At 38.5% G+C, this 17247-nt stretch overlaps 1 protein-coding gene across 2 annotated transcripts in view; it reads right to left on the reverse strand.

Annotated features, from left to right (window-relative positions):
* MDN1 (midasin AAA ATPase 1) overlaps positions 1-17247 on the reverse strand; it is a 102476-nt gene that overhangs the window by 33283 nt on the left and 51946 nt on the right. For both annotated transcript variants that reach the window (XM_074896040.1, XM_074896039.1), the window contains exons 47-65: positions 16914-17059; positions 15821-16023; positions 14489-14709; positions 13132-13245; positions 12202-12334; positions 11431-11540; positions 10603-10736; positions 9748-9908; positions 9280-9400; positions 7960-8170; positions 7600-7831; positions 6352-6478; positions 5333-5503; positions 4972-5186; positions 4492-4873; positions 4177-4286; positions 2426-3122; positions 1256-1417; positions 142-415 (exon numbers count right to left, since the gene is read on the reverse strand). In XM_074896040.1, coding sequence (XP_074752141.1) covers positions 142-415; positions 1256-1417; positions 2426-3122; positions 4177-4286; positions 4492-4873; positions 4972-5186; positions 5333-5503; positions 6352-6478; positions 7600-7831; positions 7960-8170; positions 9280-9400; positions 9748-9908; positions 10603-10736; positions 11431-11540; positions 12202-12334; positions 13132-13245; positions 14489-14709; positions 15821-16023; positions 16914-17059 — 3924 coding nt within the window. The remainder of the gene's footprint in view (positions 1-141; positions 416-1255; positions 1418-2425; positions 3123-4176; positions 4287-4491; positions 4874-4971; positions 5187-5332; positions 5504-6351; positions 6479-7599; positions 7832-7959; positions 8171-9279; positions 9401-9747; positions 9909-10602; positions 10737-11430; positions 11541-12201; positions 12335-13131; positions 13246-14488; positions 14710-15820; positions 16024-16913; positions 17060-17247) is intronic.

The raw sequence follows: 17247 nt of genomic DNA on the forward strand, positions 1-17247 counted from the left end.
TGAGACAAGTTATTTGGAAAAAGAAAATACGGTTTTGTGCATTTTTACCATAAGTCTGTTTTGTGACCTGCATATGATTAATTTGAAACAAATTATTACAAAGCTAAAATTGCACATCTGAAATACTGCTAGCAGCCTTACCAATTAAAGGATAGAACTGTGACACCAGGCAGGCACCAGTCTGATAGCAGGAAATAAATGTACTGAAATAATGTTTGGCTTGATAAGCAGGCAGGTTCTGTTGATACCACAGGGATCGAGCAAAGTTTAAGCACAACTGTTGATGAACCATCATCACTGTTTGCATAGAGCTCTTGGACAAAAGGGCTCTATCAACTTCCACCTGGTCTTCCAATGGATCTTCGGTTTCCATTTTTTCTTCTAGGCTCGGCTGAGCTGTGATATCTTCAAAGTCCTGCAAATTACATGATAATCAAAAGGCAGCTATAATTTCTTCCTTTAATGACTCCCCTCCCCATCTCCAGTTTTGTACTTTTTGGCATTGCAACAATATGCTAGTGGTTTGGAGCTGGCACTGTATAGATACACTGCCCACCTCCCAGCTCAGACGACAGTCTGAAACAGAACATGGGTGAACAGAACAATTAAGAGCATAACCACATCAGGCAAGAGCACAGTACAGTGATCCCTGAGCTGTTGCCAACCAAACCTCTTTCAGAAAAAGCAGCAGCAGTGGTATCTGACGATAAACCACCTCAAGGCTGCTTGGTCACCTGAAGACTTGAACTATTACAACCCAACGACACAGTGACACACATAATTGTCTCATGGATTTCTGTACTGTATAACATTGCTTGAAGACACACATTCAGATTAAACTGGCCTGCGTTACCAAATTACTTCTGAAAAAATCTCACAGCTTTATTTAATCAAGGAGATTAGCCTTCTTCACAGGTACAAAACCTCTGACAACCTTACATGCTAAAAGAATAAAATCCCAGAATTTTACAACAAATAACTAATTACATTGTCATTCAGTTTCATAATTTGGGATTATTCACTGAACCACAGTCCGGTTTAAGTCTGGAAATTAATTCCAAAAACTTTCTACAACCAAAAGATAAACTCAAAGCACAGTTCTTAATACCTTTCTATCAAAATCTATCCCACGTTTTCATTTTGGCTGAAGGAAAAACCCTTTCATTCCTCTTCTCATTTTACTTATATCATGTATTTTCAGGACATAATTTTCAGACATAATTTTTGTATTTCTTTACAGAGTTACAGCTGTTACCTTTTCGTGAAAAGGAAATCTTCTTCTAAATTCTTCTTCTTCCTCCTCTTCTTCACTCCGTCCTTTCCCATGACTTTTACTTTTGTATCTGTACAGACTGCGTTCCATTGCCTCCTGCTCTTGGGCACGGCGTTCCTGTTCATCCCATTCATTTATAATTGCCTAAGAAACATAAAGCAATATGCTTTTACACAAGTTAATGTTTAAAATCACCTCACATTTCATCAAAGGGGCAGCATATATCTTGTTTGGCTCTTTCCTCCTCTACAGCCTACAACACTACAAATCAAAGCCATCTAACTTCAAGGAAGATTTGTGAATTGCCCTCTCAACAAGCCCATGAGGAAAACGCAAAGAAAACAGTATGCAGCAGAGTCCTTAGCCAAGTTCTAGGCTCCTTTCTTAAATATTTAAAAATAAACTCTTTACAAAGTTTGTTTTTGGCTTTTTCGGTGTGGTTTTGGTGTGTTTTTTGGTTTTTTTTTTTACAAATAAAATCTTTGGTAACCATTACAGGCTATGATTTTGTGCCTTAATAAATCCAAACAAGTTAATCCAGTATATTAGATTAGTTTAAAATTATCTTTTATCAATTCATTGGGGGAAAAAAGATAAATTATACTGAAAATTATCAAGGTAGAATTATAGAATGGCTTTGGTTGGAAGGGACCTCCAAAGATCATGTGGTCCAACCCCCTTTTCCATGGACAGGGACATTTTCCAGTAGATCAGGTTGCTCAAAGCCCCATCCAACCTGGCCTTGAACACTTCCAAGAACAAAGTATCCACATCTTCTCTGGGCAACCTGTTCCAGTATCTCACCATCCTCACTGTAAAAAATGTCTTCTTTATGTCCAGTCTAAATCTACCCCCTTTCAGTTTAAAACCATTGCACCTTGTCCTATCACTACAAGCCTTGGTAAAAACTGTCTTTCTGTCCTTATAAGCCCCCTTTATATGCTGAAAAGCCACAACAAGTCTCCTCAGAGCCTTCTCTTCTCCCGGCTGAACAACCCCAGCTCTGTCAGCTTTTCTTCACAGGAGATGTGTTCCAGCCCTCTGATAATTTTTGTGGCCCTCTAGACCCACTTTAACAGATCCATGTCTTTCTTGTATGGGGGACACAGTAGTTCAGTGCAAGAATCCTGGCCACTGGCATTCAGATGTTACCTGACAAAGATGTCTAAAAAGCTGAAGAGATTTCTGGTCCATTTCTCCTCTAGATAGTACATGGCATCGAAGATGCAACAAAGCGTTCACTAGGAGCTGTTCCAGAGTTGGACGGTTCTGCTCTACTCCCTCAGATTCTCCTTCAGAGTGCTTCAGAGAAAACCTTTTAAGTCCATGAACGACCTCAACTGAATTCACGGAGCACAAAATTTCTGCACGAGCAAAGTAAGTGGGGAAGGCACAACCAACAGAAGGAAATGTCAACAAAGAAGTAAGGAGGTTGGTGAGATCAGCTGGACGCACAAAACTTTTGAGCACTGCATAGACTTCAGAAGCCACTAAACGCATGCCATGTTGCAACTGTAAAATGGCAGCTTGCAGTGGAATGACGGCATCAGGGAATACAGCATAGTCCTCTGCCAGGTGTTTTCTAAACTGATGGTGTGATTGTTGCCAAGACGCTTCTTCATTTAACAGGTTTTGTATGGCCTGGAGTGATTTAGGTCTTTCCCCATGGAGGAACTGTAGAAGGCGGGCTAAAAGATCTTGGACTGAAGAAACCCGTGCTATGCTGTTGATGTACTGATAAGCCTCCTGGTATAAGCAATCATAGGGTGGAGCTGGAGGCCTGAAGGCCTTTTTTCTGGAAAGACTGCTTATTTGCTCCTTCAACCTCTGCATTCTTTCATGCAACAGTCTGTTAAGGAAAAAACATCGACTAATTTAGACATATAAACGTATTTCGTATAAACGTGTTTATATATGTATGTTAGATACATAAAGATTCATCAGAAATATTCTGCTAGTTTGTGTGAAACAACAAATAAGGAAAAAACCCAAGAAGCAACTCCTGTATAGCATGCATGTGTACTTCTCTCCCCGCCCCCCCCCCCCCCCCCCCCCAACTCCAAATACTTTTTTGCTTGCTCTTTGACAGCTCTGTGAGCGTTAAGGAAAAAGCAGTATTACTGGAAACAATTGGTAAAACTCAGCCATTCAGAACTTGCTCTTAATGACTTTAAGCAATAGAACTATCAGATCCTCAATGTGTATAAATAATGAAATCTAAAACTTCCATCAATAGTGGAAAATCATGAATAATACCCAGTTTTTATCTCCATGTACACGGAACACCTGGAAGTGTGCACAAATGAGAAATACCCATTCACTTAAAATTTCCCAAAGCCTACAAATTCTGAATGTCAACTGTGTACTCTATGTGGTAAAATATTTAATTCATCCACAGCACCACAGGCAAAGGCTGTTGCTAAAATACACTTCTGGAGACATCCACCCAGTACAATCACAGCCCGAGAACTTGGCAAAGTAGCAATGGCATATATCAAAGCCTTGAAGAGTTGCAGTGACAGATATAGGTTCGACCTCCTTTCAGTTTGTTGAAAACATTGTCACATTTTAATTAAACTACCATAATTTAGATGTATGGCTTTATTTTAGCTTCTGGACATAGCTTCAATTTTACAAGATACAAAGGTCACTACTTTAATTGTTGTACTTGCAGAAGTACAAAGTGTGCACAGACAATGCCTTGGTCACTGCAAGTAAACGCAACAGCTTCTGTATTCTTCTTTGCCACCTCAATATGCAAATTGATGCTTTAAAATCAGCAACCCTTATTTCTACAGAACAACACAAAAATTGTAAAGCTGTGGAGAAGAGTTTTGGAGCCCAAGCATCCAAACATGAAATTTCCAGTCTACAGAAGAAGAGTTAAGTGTCTGCAATGTTACCTGAGATGGGGATGAATATAGTTGCTGACTGCTTCATCTTCAATACTTTTTCCTGTATGCAGCTGGGATGAGAAATCATTTGTTTTCCATTCACACTCCAGCTGGTATAACTACAAAGGAAAGAATAAACCATTCTCTGAGGTTCTGGCTTTAGTAATCAAGTAGGTACATCATCTTCTTGGACATTAAAAGAAGTTCTAACTGAATAGTTTAAAAATCATGACCAAAGTTTTGCCCAAGAACACTCAAGCCAGAAGTCCTTTGTGTTAATGTTACACATTACAGAGGTAAAAGTCAACTCTGCTCCACACTCACCTCTTCTTTTGCATACTTGAGCTTGTATTCTCTTTTAACAGCCGGATCAAACCTGGTCTGCGGAAGCCATATCTGGATCTGTACCAAACCAATATTCACCCAGAGGGTTCCTCGCCAAGCTGTCTCTGGTAACTCCTTAAGCCCTTCCCCAAAGAACTGCTGCAAGCAAGTGAGCAGGAGAAACAGGAATTCTTTAGGAAGTAACTCCTGATCAGTAATGCTTTTAAGTATCTTGAGAAGGTACTCATATGCAACAGGATCCTTGAGGTAGAGGTTCTCACAACACTCTAAAAATTCTTCCTGAAGATCCACTGGAACCAGATCTACCAAGGCAGAGAGTTGTCTGCTTAGCATTAATCCTTGTAGTCTAGCATCTGTGTGTCTAGAGGCAAAGGAACGAGAGAAGTTTACACATGGTAAGCAAGCTTCTGCAACATGCTTGATTTAAATAACATCTATCTATAAGAGAGGTCTTAATACCTAAAATCTGCTACGGAAGAGACACCCAGGTTGGTCCACAGTGCTGTGCTGACTTCGTGAAGCTGCTGTGCCCTCTCCATCCATTCTCCTAGTGTCACATGGGATGATGACAGAACAGGAAGCCCACTCACATCCCACTGGCTTGTCTTGCTGCTGCTAGTTAGAATTTCAAAGAAGCACTTTGAGAAAACGGCTCGGGTCAAAATACCTGGGCCCTAAATTAAGAGATTAAGAGTTAGATTGTTCAGATGCAACTTGCACTGACTATGCTAGAGCTTACAGTATTTCTTTAGAAAGCTGTTGAATTATTTATTAAAAGAGTATACAACATAGTAGTTTGATTAGGTCAGAAGAGACAAACCTTCATAGAACAGTTGATATGGGATTTAGAGAAGTTCTTTTCCTCTGTTGCAGGTAGTGGCCTCCAAGTCAACCAGTAGTCTGGGTCTGTGGTGAAAGTACTGCTCCAAAAGGATGATAATGCAGCATTAACTAGTTGAGATGACAGAATAGACATCTCTTCAGGGGGTACCTAAGGAAAGAGAAGAACCTAGACCTAAGAATAATTTACAGTGAGCAAAAGAGAATCAAGCACACACATAGACACACACACAAAAAGAGTATGATAATGTTTTTCAGTAGGATAGTACAAGATATTCTCCATTCACATAGTGTTTGCTTGTCTCAACAAAAAGAGTACATTTCCTGAGGTCTGCACTGCATTCTGTTGAGTGAAATCTGCAGCATGTTTGCAGAGCAAGTTTTCAGAATACAGCCTCTAGTCTATGACTGTGCAACTTTTTGTTACAATACACAAGGTTGCATAAGCATGAAACAGATAAAGATATGCAATATCCTGCTCTGAAGCATTTAAATTGAACTTGCTGGTTTACTGAGCTTTTTGGGAACACAACCACCACAGCTAAACATTAACCAAACAGGATTTATCTGACATATTAAAGGCTCTACAGAAAATGCATCAAACAACTGTTTCAGTCTATTTGATTTGCAACACAGACCTAAAAAAAAAAAAAGCGCGATGCACAGGGACAGAAGCAAGTATTTTTTCATCGTAAAATTACTTTGAATACATAGATACAATCAGGCTGGCACCTGTCATTCAATCAATTCTCTTTTTTCCACTAGGTCACAGATGGATGAATGAAACAACAGTACCAAACTAGATCATAAACAACTATGTTATTATATACAATACTTCATTGTGCTTTATTTATGTTTTAATTACGTTTTTTGCAGGCTCAATAGATCATCAGGCACAGATGGAAAAACTGCATGTCAAAAAACTTACAGAGATACACCTATTTTGAAGAGTCTGTTGAAAACTTCTGCAAGACTAATTAAAGTAAAACTTGTCCTTACTTCATTAAGGTGTAACAAGTGCCACAGTCCAGACAGCTGGTGAGAAGCAGCTGGTGTCAATTTCAGAGAAAAAGCTATAAGCTGAACTAGATCTGAACATATGCTTAGTTCTTGACTGTAGTTCTCTCTGTAGCAGGTAAAAGAAATGCAACATAAGTAATGCTTAAGCATGGCACATGAAATAAATAATTTGGATAGTAAAACGAATTGGCAGGTGAAGTCACAATAATGAAAATTCCCTGAAAGGTTAAAATGCCACAATTTTAAACCCTGGAGAATAACAAACACTCAAATAACACTTGAAACACTTGCATCCTTCAAGTTGGCAAAAATCTAAATACTACAAAAGGGGGAAGAAGTGTCATCTTCTGCAGCTATAAGCTATGTATGTGTTCAGCAAAAAACCATACAAAACATTTGGAGACAAAATGAATATCAGAACTTTGCTGATTTCAAGAGTGAATCAGTGATTCTAGGAGTCTCACTGCACAAAAAATTACTTCCACTGAAATCCATACATGAAGAGCTGTTTTAAGGAATGGTAAAACAATCGAAAAATACACTTGGCCCCTTAAAACAACATTAACACTTCTTAAATTAATGACCTTAATTTAAACAAGTATATGTGCATACTTTACACAACAGGAAGCAAATGTGCTACTGTGCTTTGTCTGTCACCAGGTCTAACAGTCTTTCTGCAGCAGCCCCCAGCAACATGGTGATAATCATCTTCTTAATTCCTAATATGAAGGACTCTTCTATTTCATTAAAAGGCAAATACTGTGTATTTCCAAAAGGAAAATACTATGTACCATTTACTACATAAAAGGTTTTAGCACTCCACCTATAATCCATTCTACCATTAATAAGGCAATTTCTGGAGTTTAATGTGTTTAGTCCAAGGGGCTTGGGACACCAACATTCCTATATTTGCAGCAAGAAAGTAAGTTAGAAAAGAAGAAAACTATTTCCTCAATTTAATACTAAACTGCTCCCTTTGCTGATACTTTTAATAGCTGCCCAAGTGCAATCCTGCATGCAGACAAGGAATGTATATGCGCTGATATACATAAATATATATAAGCGTATATGTGAACCACCTGCATATATATGCATATACACACAGCTATATATATTAATATATATGTACACATACAGAGATTTACATACCGAAGTTACAGCTTTTAGCTAGGGATTCTGAATCTCATAAAAGGAATGTAGGATTTATTTCTCCAACCTTCTTCTTACCTTCTTGCACAAGCCTTGGCCACATAATCTGCTGTCAGTTTGTACTGCCAGAGAATGCCTATGTATTCCATCGCGGGCCACAGCTGAACCCGACTGCAGAGCTGGTTTAACAAGGCAGGGTCTAACTGGTTGAAGATGGTATCTTCAGTAAACCTTTCTTCTGAATGACTGTATATAACTCCTTCTGCTCTCAGTTGTGAATGTACAGCTTTCAAAAAAATCTTTAGTTGACCTATTTGACAGAGTGTAAGAGGCACATAAATGCATGTACTGTATTTCTTGTCAGTGAACATTTCACATCCTAAAAGGAATGGAGAGGGCAGAAATCATCCAGTTAGGCTCTTCAGAAGCATTACCTACCCAGACTAACATCGTCTAAATGATTAGCTCTGATTATCAGGCCATCAGCTTGCAGCAACGCTTTCTTCATCTTCCACCCCATGGCCGCAATTTTCAGACAGCACATCTTTTCCTGCCATCTACTTTCTCCAAAGGCCAATCTTAGCTCCAAGATGTTAAGTGGTTTGCTGAGAACTTTTAGCTGGGAAAAACATTCCATGCCCAGTTTATCCTGGAAACATGAAAAGGACATTTGAACAAGTGGCAATGTTTTGTTAGTAGCATTAACGAGACAACAAACAAGATCTGTGACTGCAGTCAGAACTAAGATTTCAAATTCACAAACATACAATTGAAGTATGAGTATATATAAACCAACCCGCACCAACAACTCAACAGCAATTCTGTTGTAGTCCTACTCAGTACAGCAGGAAGACAGACATTGACAGACAGACGGCCACAATTCCTCCTTGTCAAGTCTTTTTCTTCCTTTATGAAGAAACTACATGGAGTATTGCAGACAAACAATACCTCAACATGGAAACTTACCTAAACTAAGGGCAATAAATACACAAGTTAATAAAAAATGCCAAAAGTGACTGTCACTTAAAAGAAATTGACATTTTACACCTGTAATTTAATGGATGCCTAGAAATGCCTCCCAAAATTCTCAGTAAGCACCAAACGTTTTTTAAAGTTCCATAAAAGTAACTATGTGCATTTCTGAACAGCTGAGTATTTTTGAGCGATAAGGCCATAAAAACTTAGGTCTAACTAATCACCAGTATGAGCAAGCTACATGTCTACTTGTGCCCTGCTGTGAAAAATGGACATAATCTTTAGAAAGTTTTACTGTGAAATTTATTTATTGAATGACACCAATTGGTGAAATAACTTAAGGAAAAAAAAAATCTGTCAGAGCTAAGTGGCCTAGTCTTGGTAAGTCATAAGGCAGCCCCATCCTATGCTGTATAACAGAAAGTACACAGTCTGTTCTATATACTCATATGTTCACTAAATAAGGAAGTGGCATACTGATGTTCACAGGTCTCCGAAACAGACCAAGTAGAAATATTTTTGTGTTTGTCCATCACTCTATATTAAATAACTGCTATCTATACAAAGCATAATTAACAGTAGAAATGCTATCTGGATAACTGATATATTTCACAAAAAACGATGTACGTCAAGATATGCTGAAATTGCCTTATTAATCAATCAGGTCCAAAAGTAATGTGGTTCTGCTGGCCTGGAAAGCAAGTGCTACAAATCTTTGATTATTTTAAAGCATATTTGGACATTGCTGGAAATACACATCTTTTGCAAACAGAGTACCAATACCTTAAAAGGAAGAGGTCTTCCTAGAAACTTCTGTAATATTTTAATATTGGCAGAAATACCAGCAGGATTGGCCAAGCAGTTCTGAATCTGCTGTGAAACAGATTGAATTTCCTTGGAAACCCTTGGAGATTAAAAAGAAAAAAGCCCACACAGTTAACTCAGAATTTGAGGAAAAAAGGTTAAAGGACACAGGAGAAAGGAAAGCCCCTTCTCTTAACCTCCCATGACAGGGGCAACCTAACTTTAAAGTACAGAAAGTGGGTACAAATTCTCAGTTATCATTTGGGCAAGAAGTAGTCCAATGCTAAGAAACCTGAATTTCAGAAATGAATAGCTATGTAATACATTGCACTTGCATCTCTAATGGAACACAACCTGGACACTAACAGCTTAATTAATTAGCCATAATACTAACAAAAGGGTAATTTATACAACCATTTAACAGAAACACAAATCAAAGCCACTCACTTGTGCTGGTCTGATCCAATAAGCATCTGAGGAATTCTGTCAATTAGATGCTTCATAACCCAGTGCCAGTGCAGAGACAGAAGTGACAACCCTGATGAATCCACTGTCAGAGTGTCAGAGACTGCCCAGAATCGGTCACGCCACAGCAAGCAGTATAAAATCTAACAACAAGCCAAAAAGGTTTACAGTTTTCTCATTGCTGAGCCCTGTACATTACAGAACACTTGGTACTTCAAGCAAGAGAAAATGCAAAAACATTGTCACTTCCATTAATTCCAGAATCACATGCGCATTTAGTGGCACACAGCTAGCACTCAACTATGTGTTTTCTAAAAATACTGCAGGGCTTTGCTGGTAGGTGGAAATATACGAGTCAAAACCAAGTAAGCCCTGCACCAAGTCTACAATGTCATTGTCAGATTTCAGAAAAATGATCTTCATGGTCTGGAAAGGGAGGGAGAAGAGAACCACCCCTGTAACACGCAGGGCAGCTGTCCAGGTTGAGATATTTTTATCTGAGATGGATGCGGATACTCCCTTTATCATTAGTGGAGACAAACGGGCACTTCTGTGGCACAATGGATATCTAGGTCCCAGGTGTACGTTTAGGTAAGGTAACTCCCACCCTGAGTATCTGCTTGCTGAAAACTTACATTCCACACAGAAGAAATGAGAAGGCAGAGCACAAATACAGCCCCTGAAGCAAACATGATAATTTGCCTGGTGTCAGGCTTATTCTGAATACCAACAGAAACACTGGGGTTTATTTCATGGTCCCTGAAACTAAAAATAGTGCTCTGCACACTGTCTAATTTCATGTAACTTCCATAAACATATTACAGAAAGTCTACTCACATCATGCATGTCATCATCACTTAAAGCCACCTGAGTAGACTTCACCCAGTGAAATGCAAACGCATCCCAGAGTTCAAAGAAAGCAGCAAGGTTGACAACGATTGCATGAGGAAGACAGTTGTAACTTCCTGGATCTGAGGTTTGGGGAAGAGGGAAAGAAAGGGAGAAACTGAATATTCCTGCCACATAAGATGACAAGTAAGGGTTGATTTCTGATCACTAGATCCTCTCTGTAGTTGGAGAAAAAAAAACCCAAAAGATCTAAGTATCAAAGTAACAAAAATTATTCTTTCACCATTTGCACAAAATTGTCTATTACATCTACACATTTAATATTTTTTTTTAAAAAATCCATTAAAAAAGGGAAACATTGATCAATTGTTTCTATGCAGCACAGTAACTTCATCACTTAAATTTTTCCCCTTTGTTTTTAGGAGTAAAGATCCTAATTACATAAAACAACAGAAAGACGATTAGAACAAAAGCACAACTGAAGAACTTGGCTATTCTTACTAGCTAAAGACAAAACGCAATTCCAATTTCTCTCCACCATCTTCCTGAATGTAGATAATTAAGAGAGAAATGACCTGCACTCACTACCAAGTAAAGGTTGAACGTAAATTCTGTACATAGCATACAGGTATATCCAATTTAAGAATAATGTGTTACATACTGTATTAGTACTCACCTGACTGCTTTACATTCACACAATATTCCTTTGTACATTCAGGTCACACCATGTTTAAAGTAAACATTTCACAACAGTGCAAATTAACCATAGTTCAAATTGAACATAAAACTGAAAGAAACAAGTGAAAATCAACCCACCTTTGCGGAAATCTAGAGACATTCTTAAGACACTATTTCTTGGCTTCTTGCTGGTAATCAAATTCTTTTCAGTGTAGCTTCTTTTTTCTCGGTCAAGAAATAATACTGCCCTGAATTAAAAATAAAGTTGTTAGAAATTCAGTACCATTTTAAAGCCTCTGCTTTATGAGATAGTGAACTACAAAGTGACATTTGATATTTCACCGTATTATGAAACTAGAATCAAGTGCAGCATAACTAATTGCTTGAATATGGTTTCTGCACAAGCAAGCTTCACAAAAAGCAGATTCCTGACTTCAGCAATCACCAGGAAGTAAAAAGTAGTGAGCTACTGAGCAAATGCAACACTACCACTAGTAGGGCATGTGAGCAGCTGCTTCCTTATACTGCAACTGCAAAGTCTGTGTACTTTTTGTTCTTATTGGGGAAAGCAATCCAAATCCAAAAGCAGGGCAACTACTTTTGTTTTATGTCAGAGACTTTGCTGCTTCTGCCTCTTTTATGCTTTATCCCACAGTTCTGGTTTGTCCTTGAAGTACTGCAGGCTACATGGAATGCTGGAAGCCCTGCTCCCTACATTAAGTGATTGGTTTTAGTCTGCATCTACTGGAAACAGAAGCAAAGAATGTAAACACCTGTATGATATCTCCGCCTAGTATTTTAGATCTCATCTATCAAAACCTAAAAACATACTTGGCAGATACCACAAGTGTTTATACAGCACTGATTAGAGTCATCAGGCAATCTTCACAAGCTTTTTTTGTAACCCACCGATTTGCTACAGACTTCAAAAGAATTAGAAGCTGATCTGTATGTTCCATTTCTGTATCAAAGTTCATAGAATTTCTAATGATATCCAAAAACTGCATATTCCATCTTGGGTCCAGAGACATCACATGTTCATCTGGGAAGGCAGACAAGACAAGACAGGACAACAGAGGAAACATTATTCAGTGAAAGACTTTCCGTGATCCCCTGTCTGTGCAAGAACATTAGGGAAAGAAAGAAGGAAACCTACGAGGAAAGCAGAATCTTAAACTCCCTCACTGCAGATATCCAAACAGAAAAGCATTAAGTTGACTGCAGGTTCTGTAGAACAAAACAGTGAAAGTAAATTAACCAGTGGTCAGAGTACCCAAAAAGACAGCCTGGAAACTGAAGTCCAACTCCCTTTTCCTTAACAGCCCAGGCAAGATGCCTAGGACCATCCATAAATGGTCCAGTGTCACTGTATGTAGCTTTCATGCACCTAACAAGCTTGGAAAGGAAGCCACAGACTTGAGCTCTCTGTAAAACACAGAGAAAATCGCAGGCATCAACACAGATTTCAGATGGGTCAACACAATAAATACTGGGAAAAAGCACGATGCCTAGACCATCCAGTCAGAAAGGCTGTAGATAAACGCATCACTCTTACGAACATTGCTTAACTCTGAGCTGTAGGAATGCACCTGGGTCGCAGATACAGTCAGGATTCACAGTCACAACACTCATACTAATTTGCACAGAATGAATGCATTTAATTGCCCGTATTTGCAGTTCTAGACAGTGAGAATGTCTTCGTTGTCTTTTGCAACAAAAGTAACATATAGTTATAATTTAGCCTTTGTTTTGTTACACGTTTCTGAAGAAGGGTTGCAGCAAGTTCAGAGAACAAATAAAGGAAGCACCAACGTCTTACATCATTTTTTGCAGAAGTACCTGTCATAGTTGGCTGCAACAATTTGATCATGTTACTGACTCCAGATGAGAGGGGACTGGCATAGAAACTACCAAGGGCTACAGCACCTGCTTCCAGCTGAATCCGCACTGGATCTGTAAGTGAAAAGGAAAGAACATAAGTGTAAAAGAGCATTTAGTACAAACAAACAAAGAGAACTTCAACTAAGCCAGTACAAGCAGCCTGAATTTCATCTGGACATTTCATCTGGACATTTCATCTGGACATTTCATCTGGACATTTCATCTGGACATTTCATCTGGACATTTCATCTGGACATTTCATCTGGACATTTCATCTGGACATTTCATCTGGACATTTCATCTGGACATTTCATCTGGACATTTCATCTGGACATTTCATCTGGACATTTCATCTGGACATTTCATCTGGACATTTCATCTGGACATTTCATCTGGACATGCTGTTGCTCTTATTTTGTATTAGCTCCAAGAGATCTTAAAATCACTCAGAAGATCATGCCCAAAGAAACAAATCCAGTAAAGAGTTCTAGTTAAACTGGTGATACTTCATATATGCTCTAAAAATACAGTTTGTGAAAATCCATGAATTTATACCTTCAGAACTTCCCCTTAGTACATCTATTTTTTACCACTCCCCCCCACTTAAAAAAGAAGAAAAAAAAAACAACTTAAAAATCACATAAGAGCATACCTATCACAAGTAATTTTCTAGATATTTTCTAGTTTATAGACATACTTGCCTGGAAGACAGCAAGATCAAGGGGAAGCAATCCCATTCATATAGGGACAACACAGTCTGAGATTTCACACCATACAAGGAAGCTAAGTGTGTGAATTACTTGGACTAATGCTTGTCCAAATTCTTCACAAGTTTAATGCAATTAATGTAATTAAGCAATGAATACCTCATCTCAGCCACTATCCTAAATGTTCAGGCAACTTCAGTTCTGCAGTTTCCTGGCTATCTAACCATTTGTATTTCAACACCAAACAAACAGGGCATTTTACTGCTTTTACTATCACTATAAAAAAATAAAATGAAGAGAGGGCATATTTGCTTACATAGTTCAAGAGTCATCCAAAAATAACTGTATTTCAGAAGCAGTACAAGTTACATGCATGCTTGAATAATAAAAGGCAAAGTTTAGCCCAAAGACTCCTATTGTCCCTATATGCACCTGTTTCTATCTTTCCCTGGAGCCACAACGCCCTTGATTTAGCGTGGATAGTTTAGAACTTTCATATGAGGTAATTTGAACAGTCTGGACATTTTCACAGAAGACTTACAGTTTGTGGAAATACAATTAATCAGCCCTTAGGCAAAAGAGAAAGTTAAAGTTACACAATTACATACCAAGCACCTGTGGCAAATTTTTGGCTAAGGAATTAAGCCATTTAACTCTCAGTGTCCAATCTTGATTGGTTGCCTTTTCTATGAACAATTTCACCGAAGCCTGGAGAACTTCAATTTTATCCATCCAGTCTGCATCTATCTCAACAGCACTGAATTTGAGACTCTCAGGATTAGTGGACTGCATAATTTTTTGAAGATCTTGCAGAGTCAGTGGCAGTGTCCTGAAACAAAAGAGTGAAGTCCAGCGATCAAGGGCTTGAACTGCCAGTTCCAGGAAAGAATGTATTTTGCAAGTCAAGCTACTCAGCATGCAACCATCTTCAGGCAAGAAGGCAGCAATGCAATAATCTCTCCTCTTTTCTTTACTTAGCTTTAAAGCCAGCTTCCAACTTTAAATCAGTTGGGGGCGTCTACTATTAGGAACTCGTTATTGCCAAAAATTCATGCAGTGCCAAAAGTGAATACGCACAGCATTTCACTAAGAAATTATAACTGATTTGCTAAGAAATTATAACTGAGAATAATATATGAAATTAAGTTTAAAAAGACAAAGATACGAGTGAATTCTCACCGATTAAAAAAAAAAAATCCAGCACATTGCTAAGGTTTTAGAATTTCAACATTATATCTCAATACTAACTTCTACAGCTTGTTCTTTCACTGGAGGCAAACCACAGTACCTGTCCACAGTAGGTTACTAAGCAAAGCAGGCAGGCAGGAATATTTTGCACCAGTCTTGTGAAAAGAACAGTTATATAGCACAAAAAAATCATTAAAACAGTTTTTGCATATGTCTCCTGCACAGGATACTTCTTTCAGCCAGCTGTTTGAAAGAGGAAATTTGTTTTTTCACCTGAAGCTACTGGACACAAAATAACTGATGAATAATTGTTTACATGAAAGAAGGGAATACAGAGGATCACTAGAATATTTAAAACTAGCTAAATACTCTTTTTATTTTTTAAAGTTCAGAAGAAAACTAAAGGATGAGATTTTTGGGGCTCTTACTACCTTGTAAACCCAGTGTTTGCATTCCCATTTTCTGCTAAACACCTACTGCTAACTCAGTTCAAAACAGGTCAAATGTACTTACTGAAATTGCATGGAAACAAGTATTTTGGGCTGAAGAAAAAAACAGTAAATAACCCTGTATTTGTAGTGGTTACATGGAAAGGCAACAGGAGTCCCAGTTACAGAGTGTGACAACCATAGTCTCTACCCATGCAATTTGCTCAAGACAAAGTTTTGGAAGGAACAATGACATGCCACCAGTAGTTCACACATATCTTGTTTCTTACTCCTTTATTAGACAAAAAAATGTTTCTTGCCTACCTGCAGTTTTTAAGGTTTAGCCTATTCAGACAATACATTAGGACCTGTGCGTCACTCCAGACTGTCGAAAGCAGCGAGTCTTCAGCTGTGAACAGACCCGTGGGTAGGGAGTCTGGCCACAAACCCACTGCTAGCAAGGAGTCACCCCAAGTTTCATGGGAAGCCAGAGATGAAGCATGCTTTGTAACCAATTCTAACACAAGCTACAACAAACAACAAAAAAAACAGCTTAGAATCATATTCAAACATGTATTCAAGTACAATAGCTCAGGAACTCTTTAATCACACATGTTTATTATGAAATCATTATAAACCAAACGTTCTACGAGCACTATATAACCTACATGATAAAAGTACCAAAACATTCCAACCATAAGTGAAATAACATACTGTACAGTTTAAAATAGGAAGTGACTATCGCTATCTCCAGATGACTCTGTACACAGTGTTTCAGGCTACAGATTCATCAGTATTAATATCCCAGAGTCTCAGCTGAAGATGTTAAAAAACAAGTAAACGTCAGAGTCCAACTGTGACATTCTCTGGCTCCTTTATGCTACAAAAGAGTGAGCCACTATCTGCCAAGTATTTGACAAATCATCTTTATCCCCCAAGGAATATCTCAATAAGCACATCCCAGATTGACAGTCTTTATGTAACTCTCACTCATCTGACCTCTGTCTCTAGTAGCATGCTACCGAGCTCAGAAACTACGTCATGAAAGGACAGATGACAGCTGAAAATCACCTACTTCACAAGTCAATACCAAAAAAAACCAACTCTGGAGCTCCAACTAATCTGTTAGAGTAAGTTACACAATGAACTGTGCTACTTACACTAGAGCCAAAAAAGGCTCAGAATCTAAAAGATACAGAAAATGTCCCAACGCCATTTAACCCCTCCTCTTCATCATCTGACAGATGCCTGAGAGAATGTTTAAAATTGTTTGGTTCATCTCTCCAAGACCACCACCTTCATCAACCCCTTGTTCAGGCACTTTGGAAACAGAGGATCTCAAACACCAGCCCCATGAAATGATATTTTTCACGTATCTAGATGATGTAAGCAAAGCTTTCAAATACAGGACTTTTACCTTTTGGTTAATCTGCAGTTGTTGTGAGCAACCATAAACTTCCCAACAGGCTCTGTAAAATGACTTTGCTAATCCAAGGCCTCTTTGTATCTGCTGCACAATTAACACAGCAGCCTGCAGCAGAGGTGACAAAGATGACACAGAACCTGAAAGACACACAGCACTTAGGGTGATATGTACGTTTAGTGACTGTCAGCTCTTTAACCCTCTGAGGACAAACAATGCTTCAGACCCTGAGGAAGATCCAAACCCAATGAATGCTACTGGGTCCTATAAACCTAATGGGTTCTTCCCAAGGTTAGTAAGAAAACCTAAAAGACTGGAAATAAAAGGT

The sequence above is a fragment of the Athene noctua genome, chromosome 1 (assembly GCF_965140245.1).
Source record: "Athene noctua chromosome 1, bAthNoc1.hap1.1, whole genome shotgun sequence".
Taxonomy (NCBI): domain Eukaryota; kingdom Metazoa; phylum Chordata; class Aves; order Strigiformes; family Strigidae; genus Athene; species Athene noctua.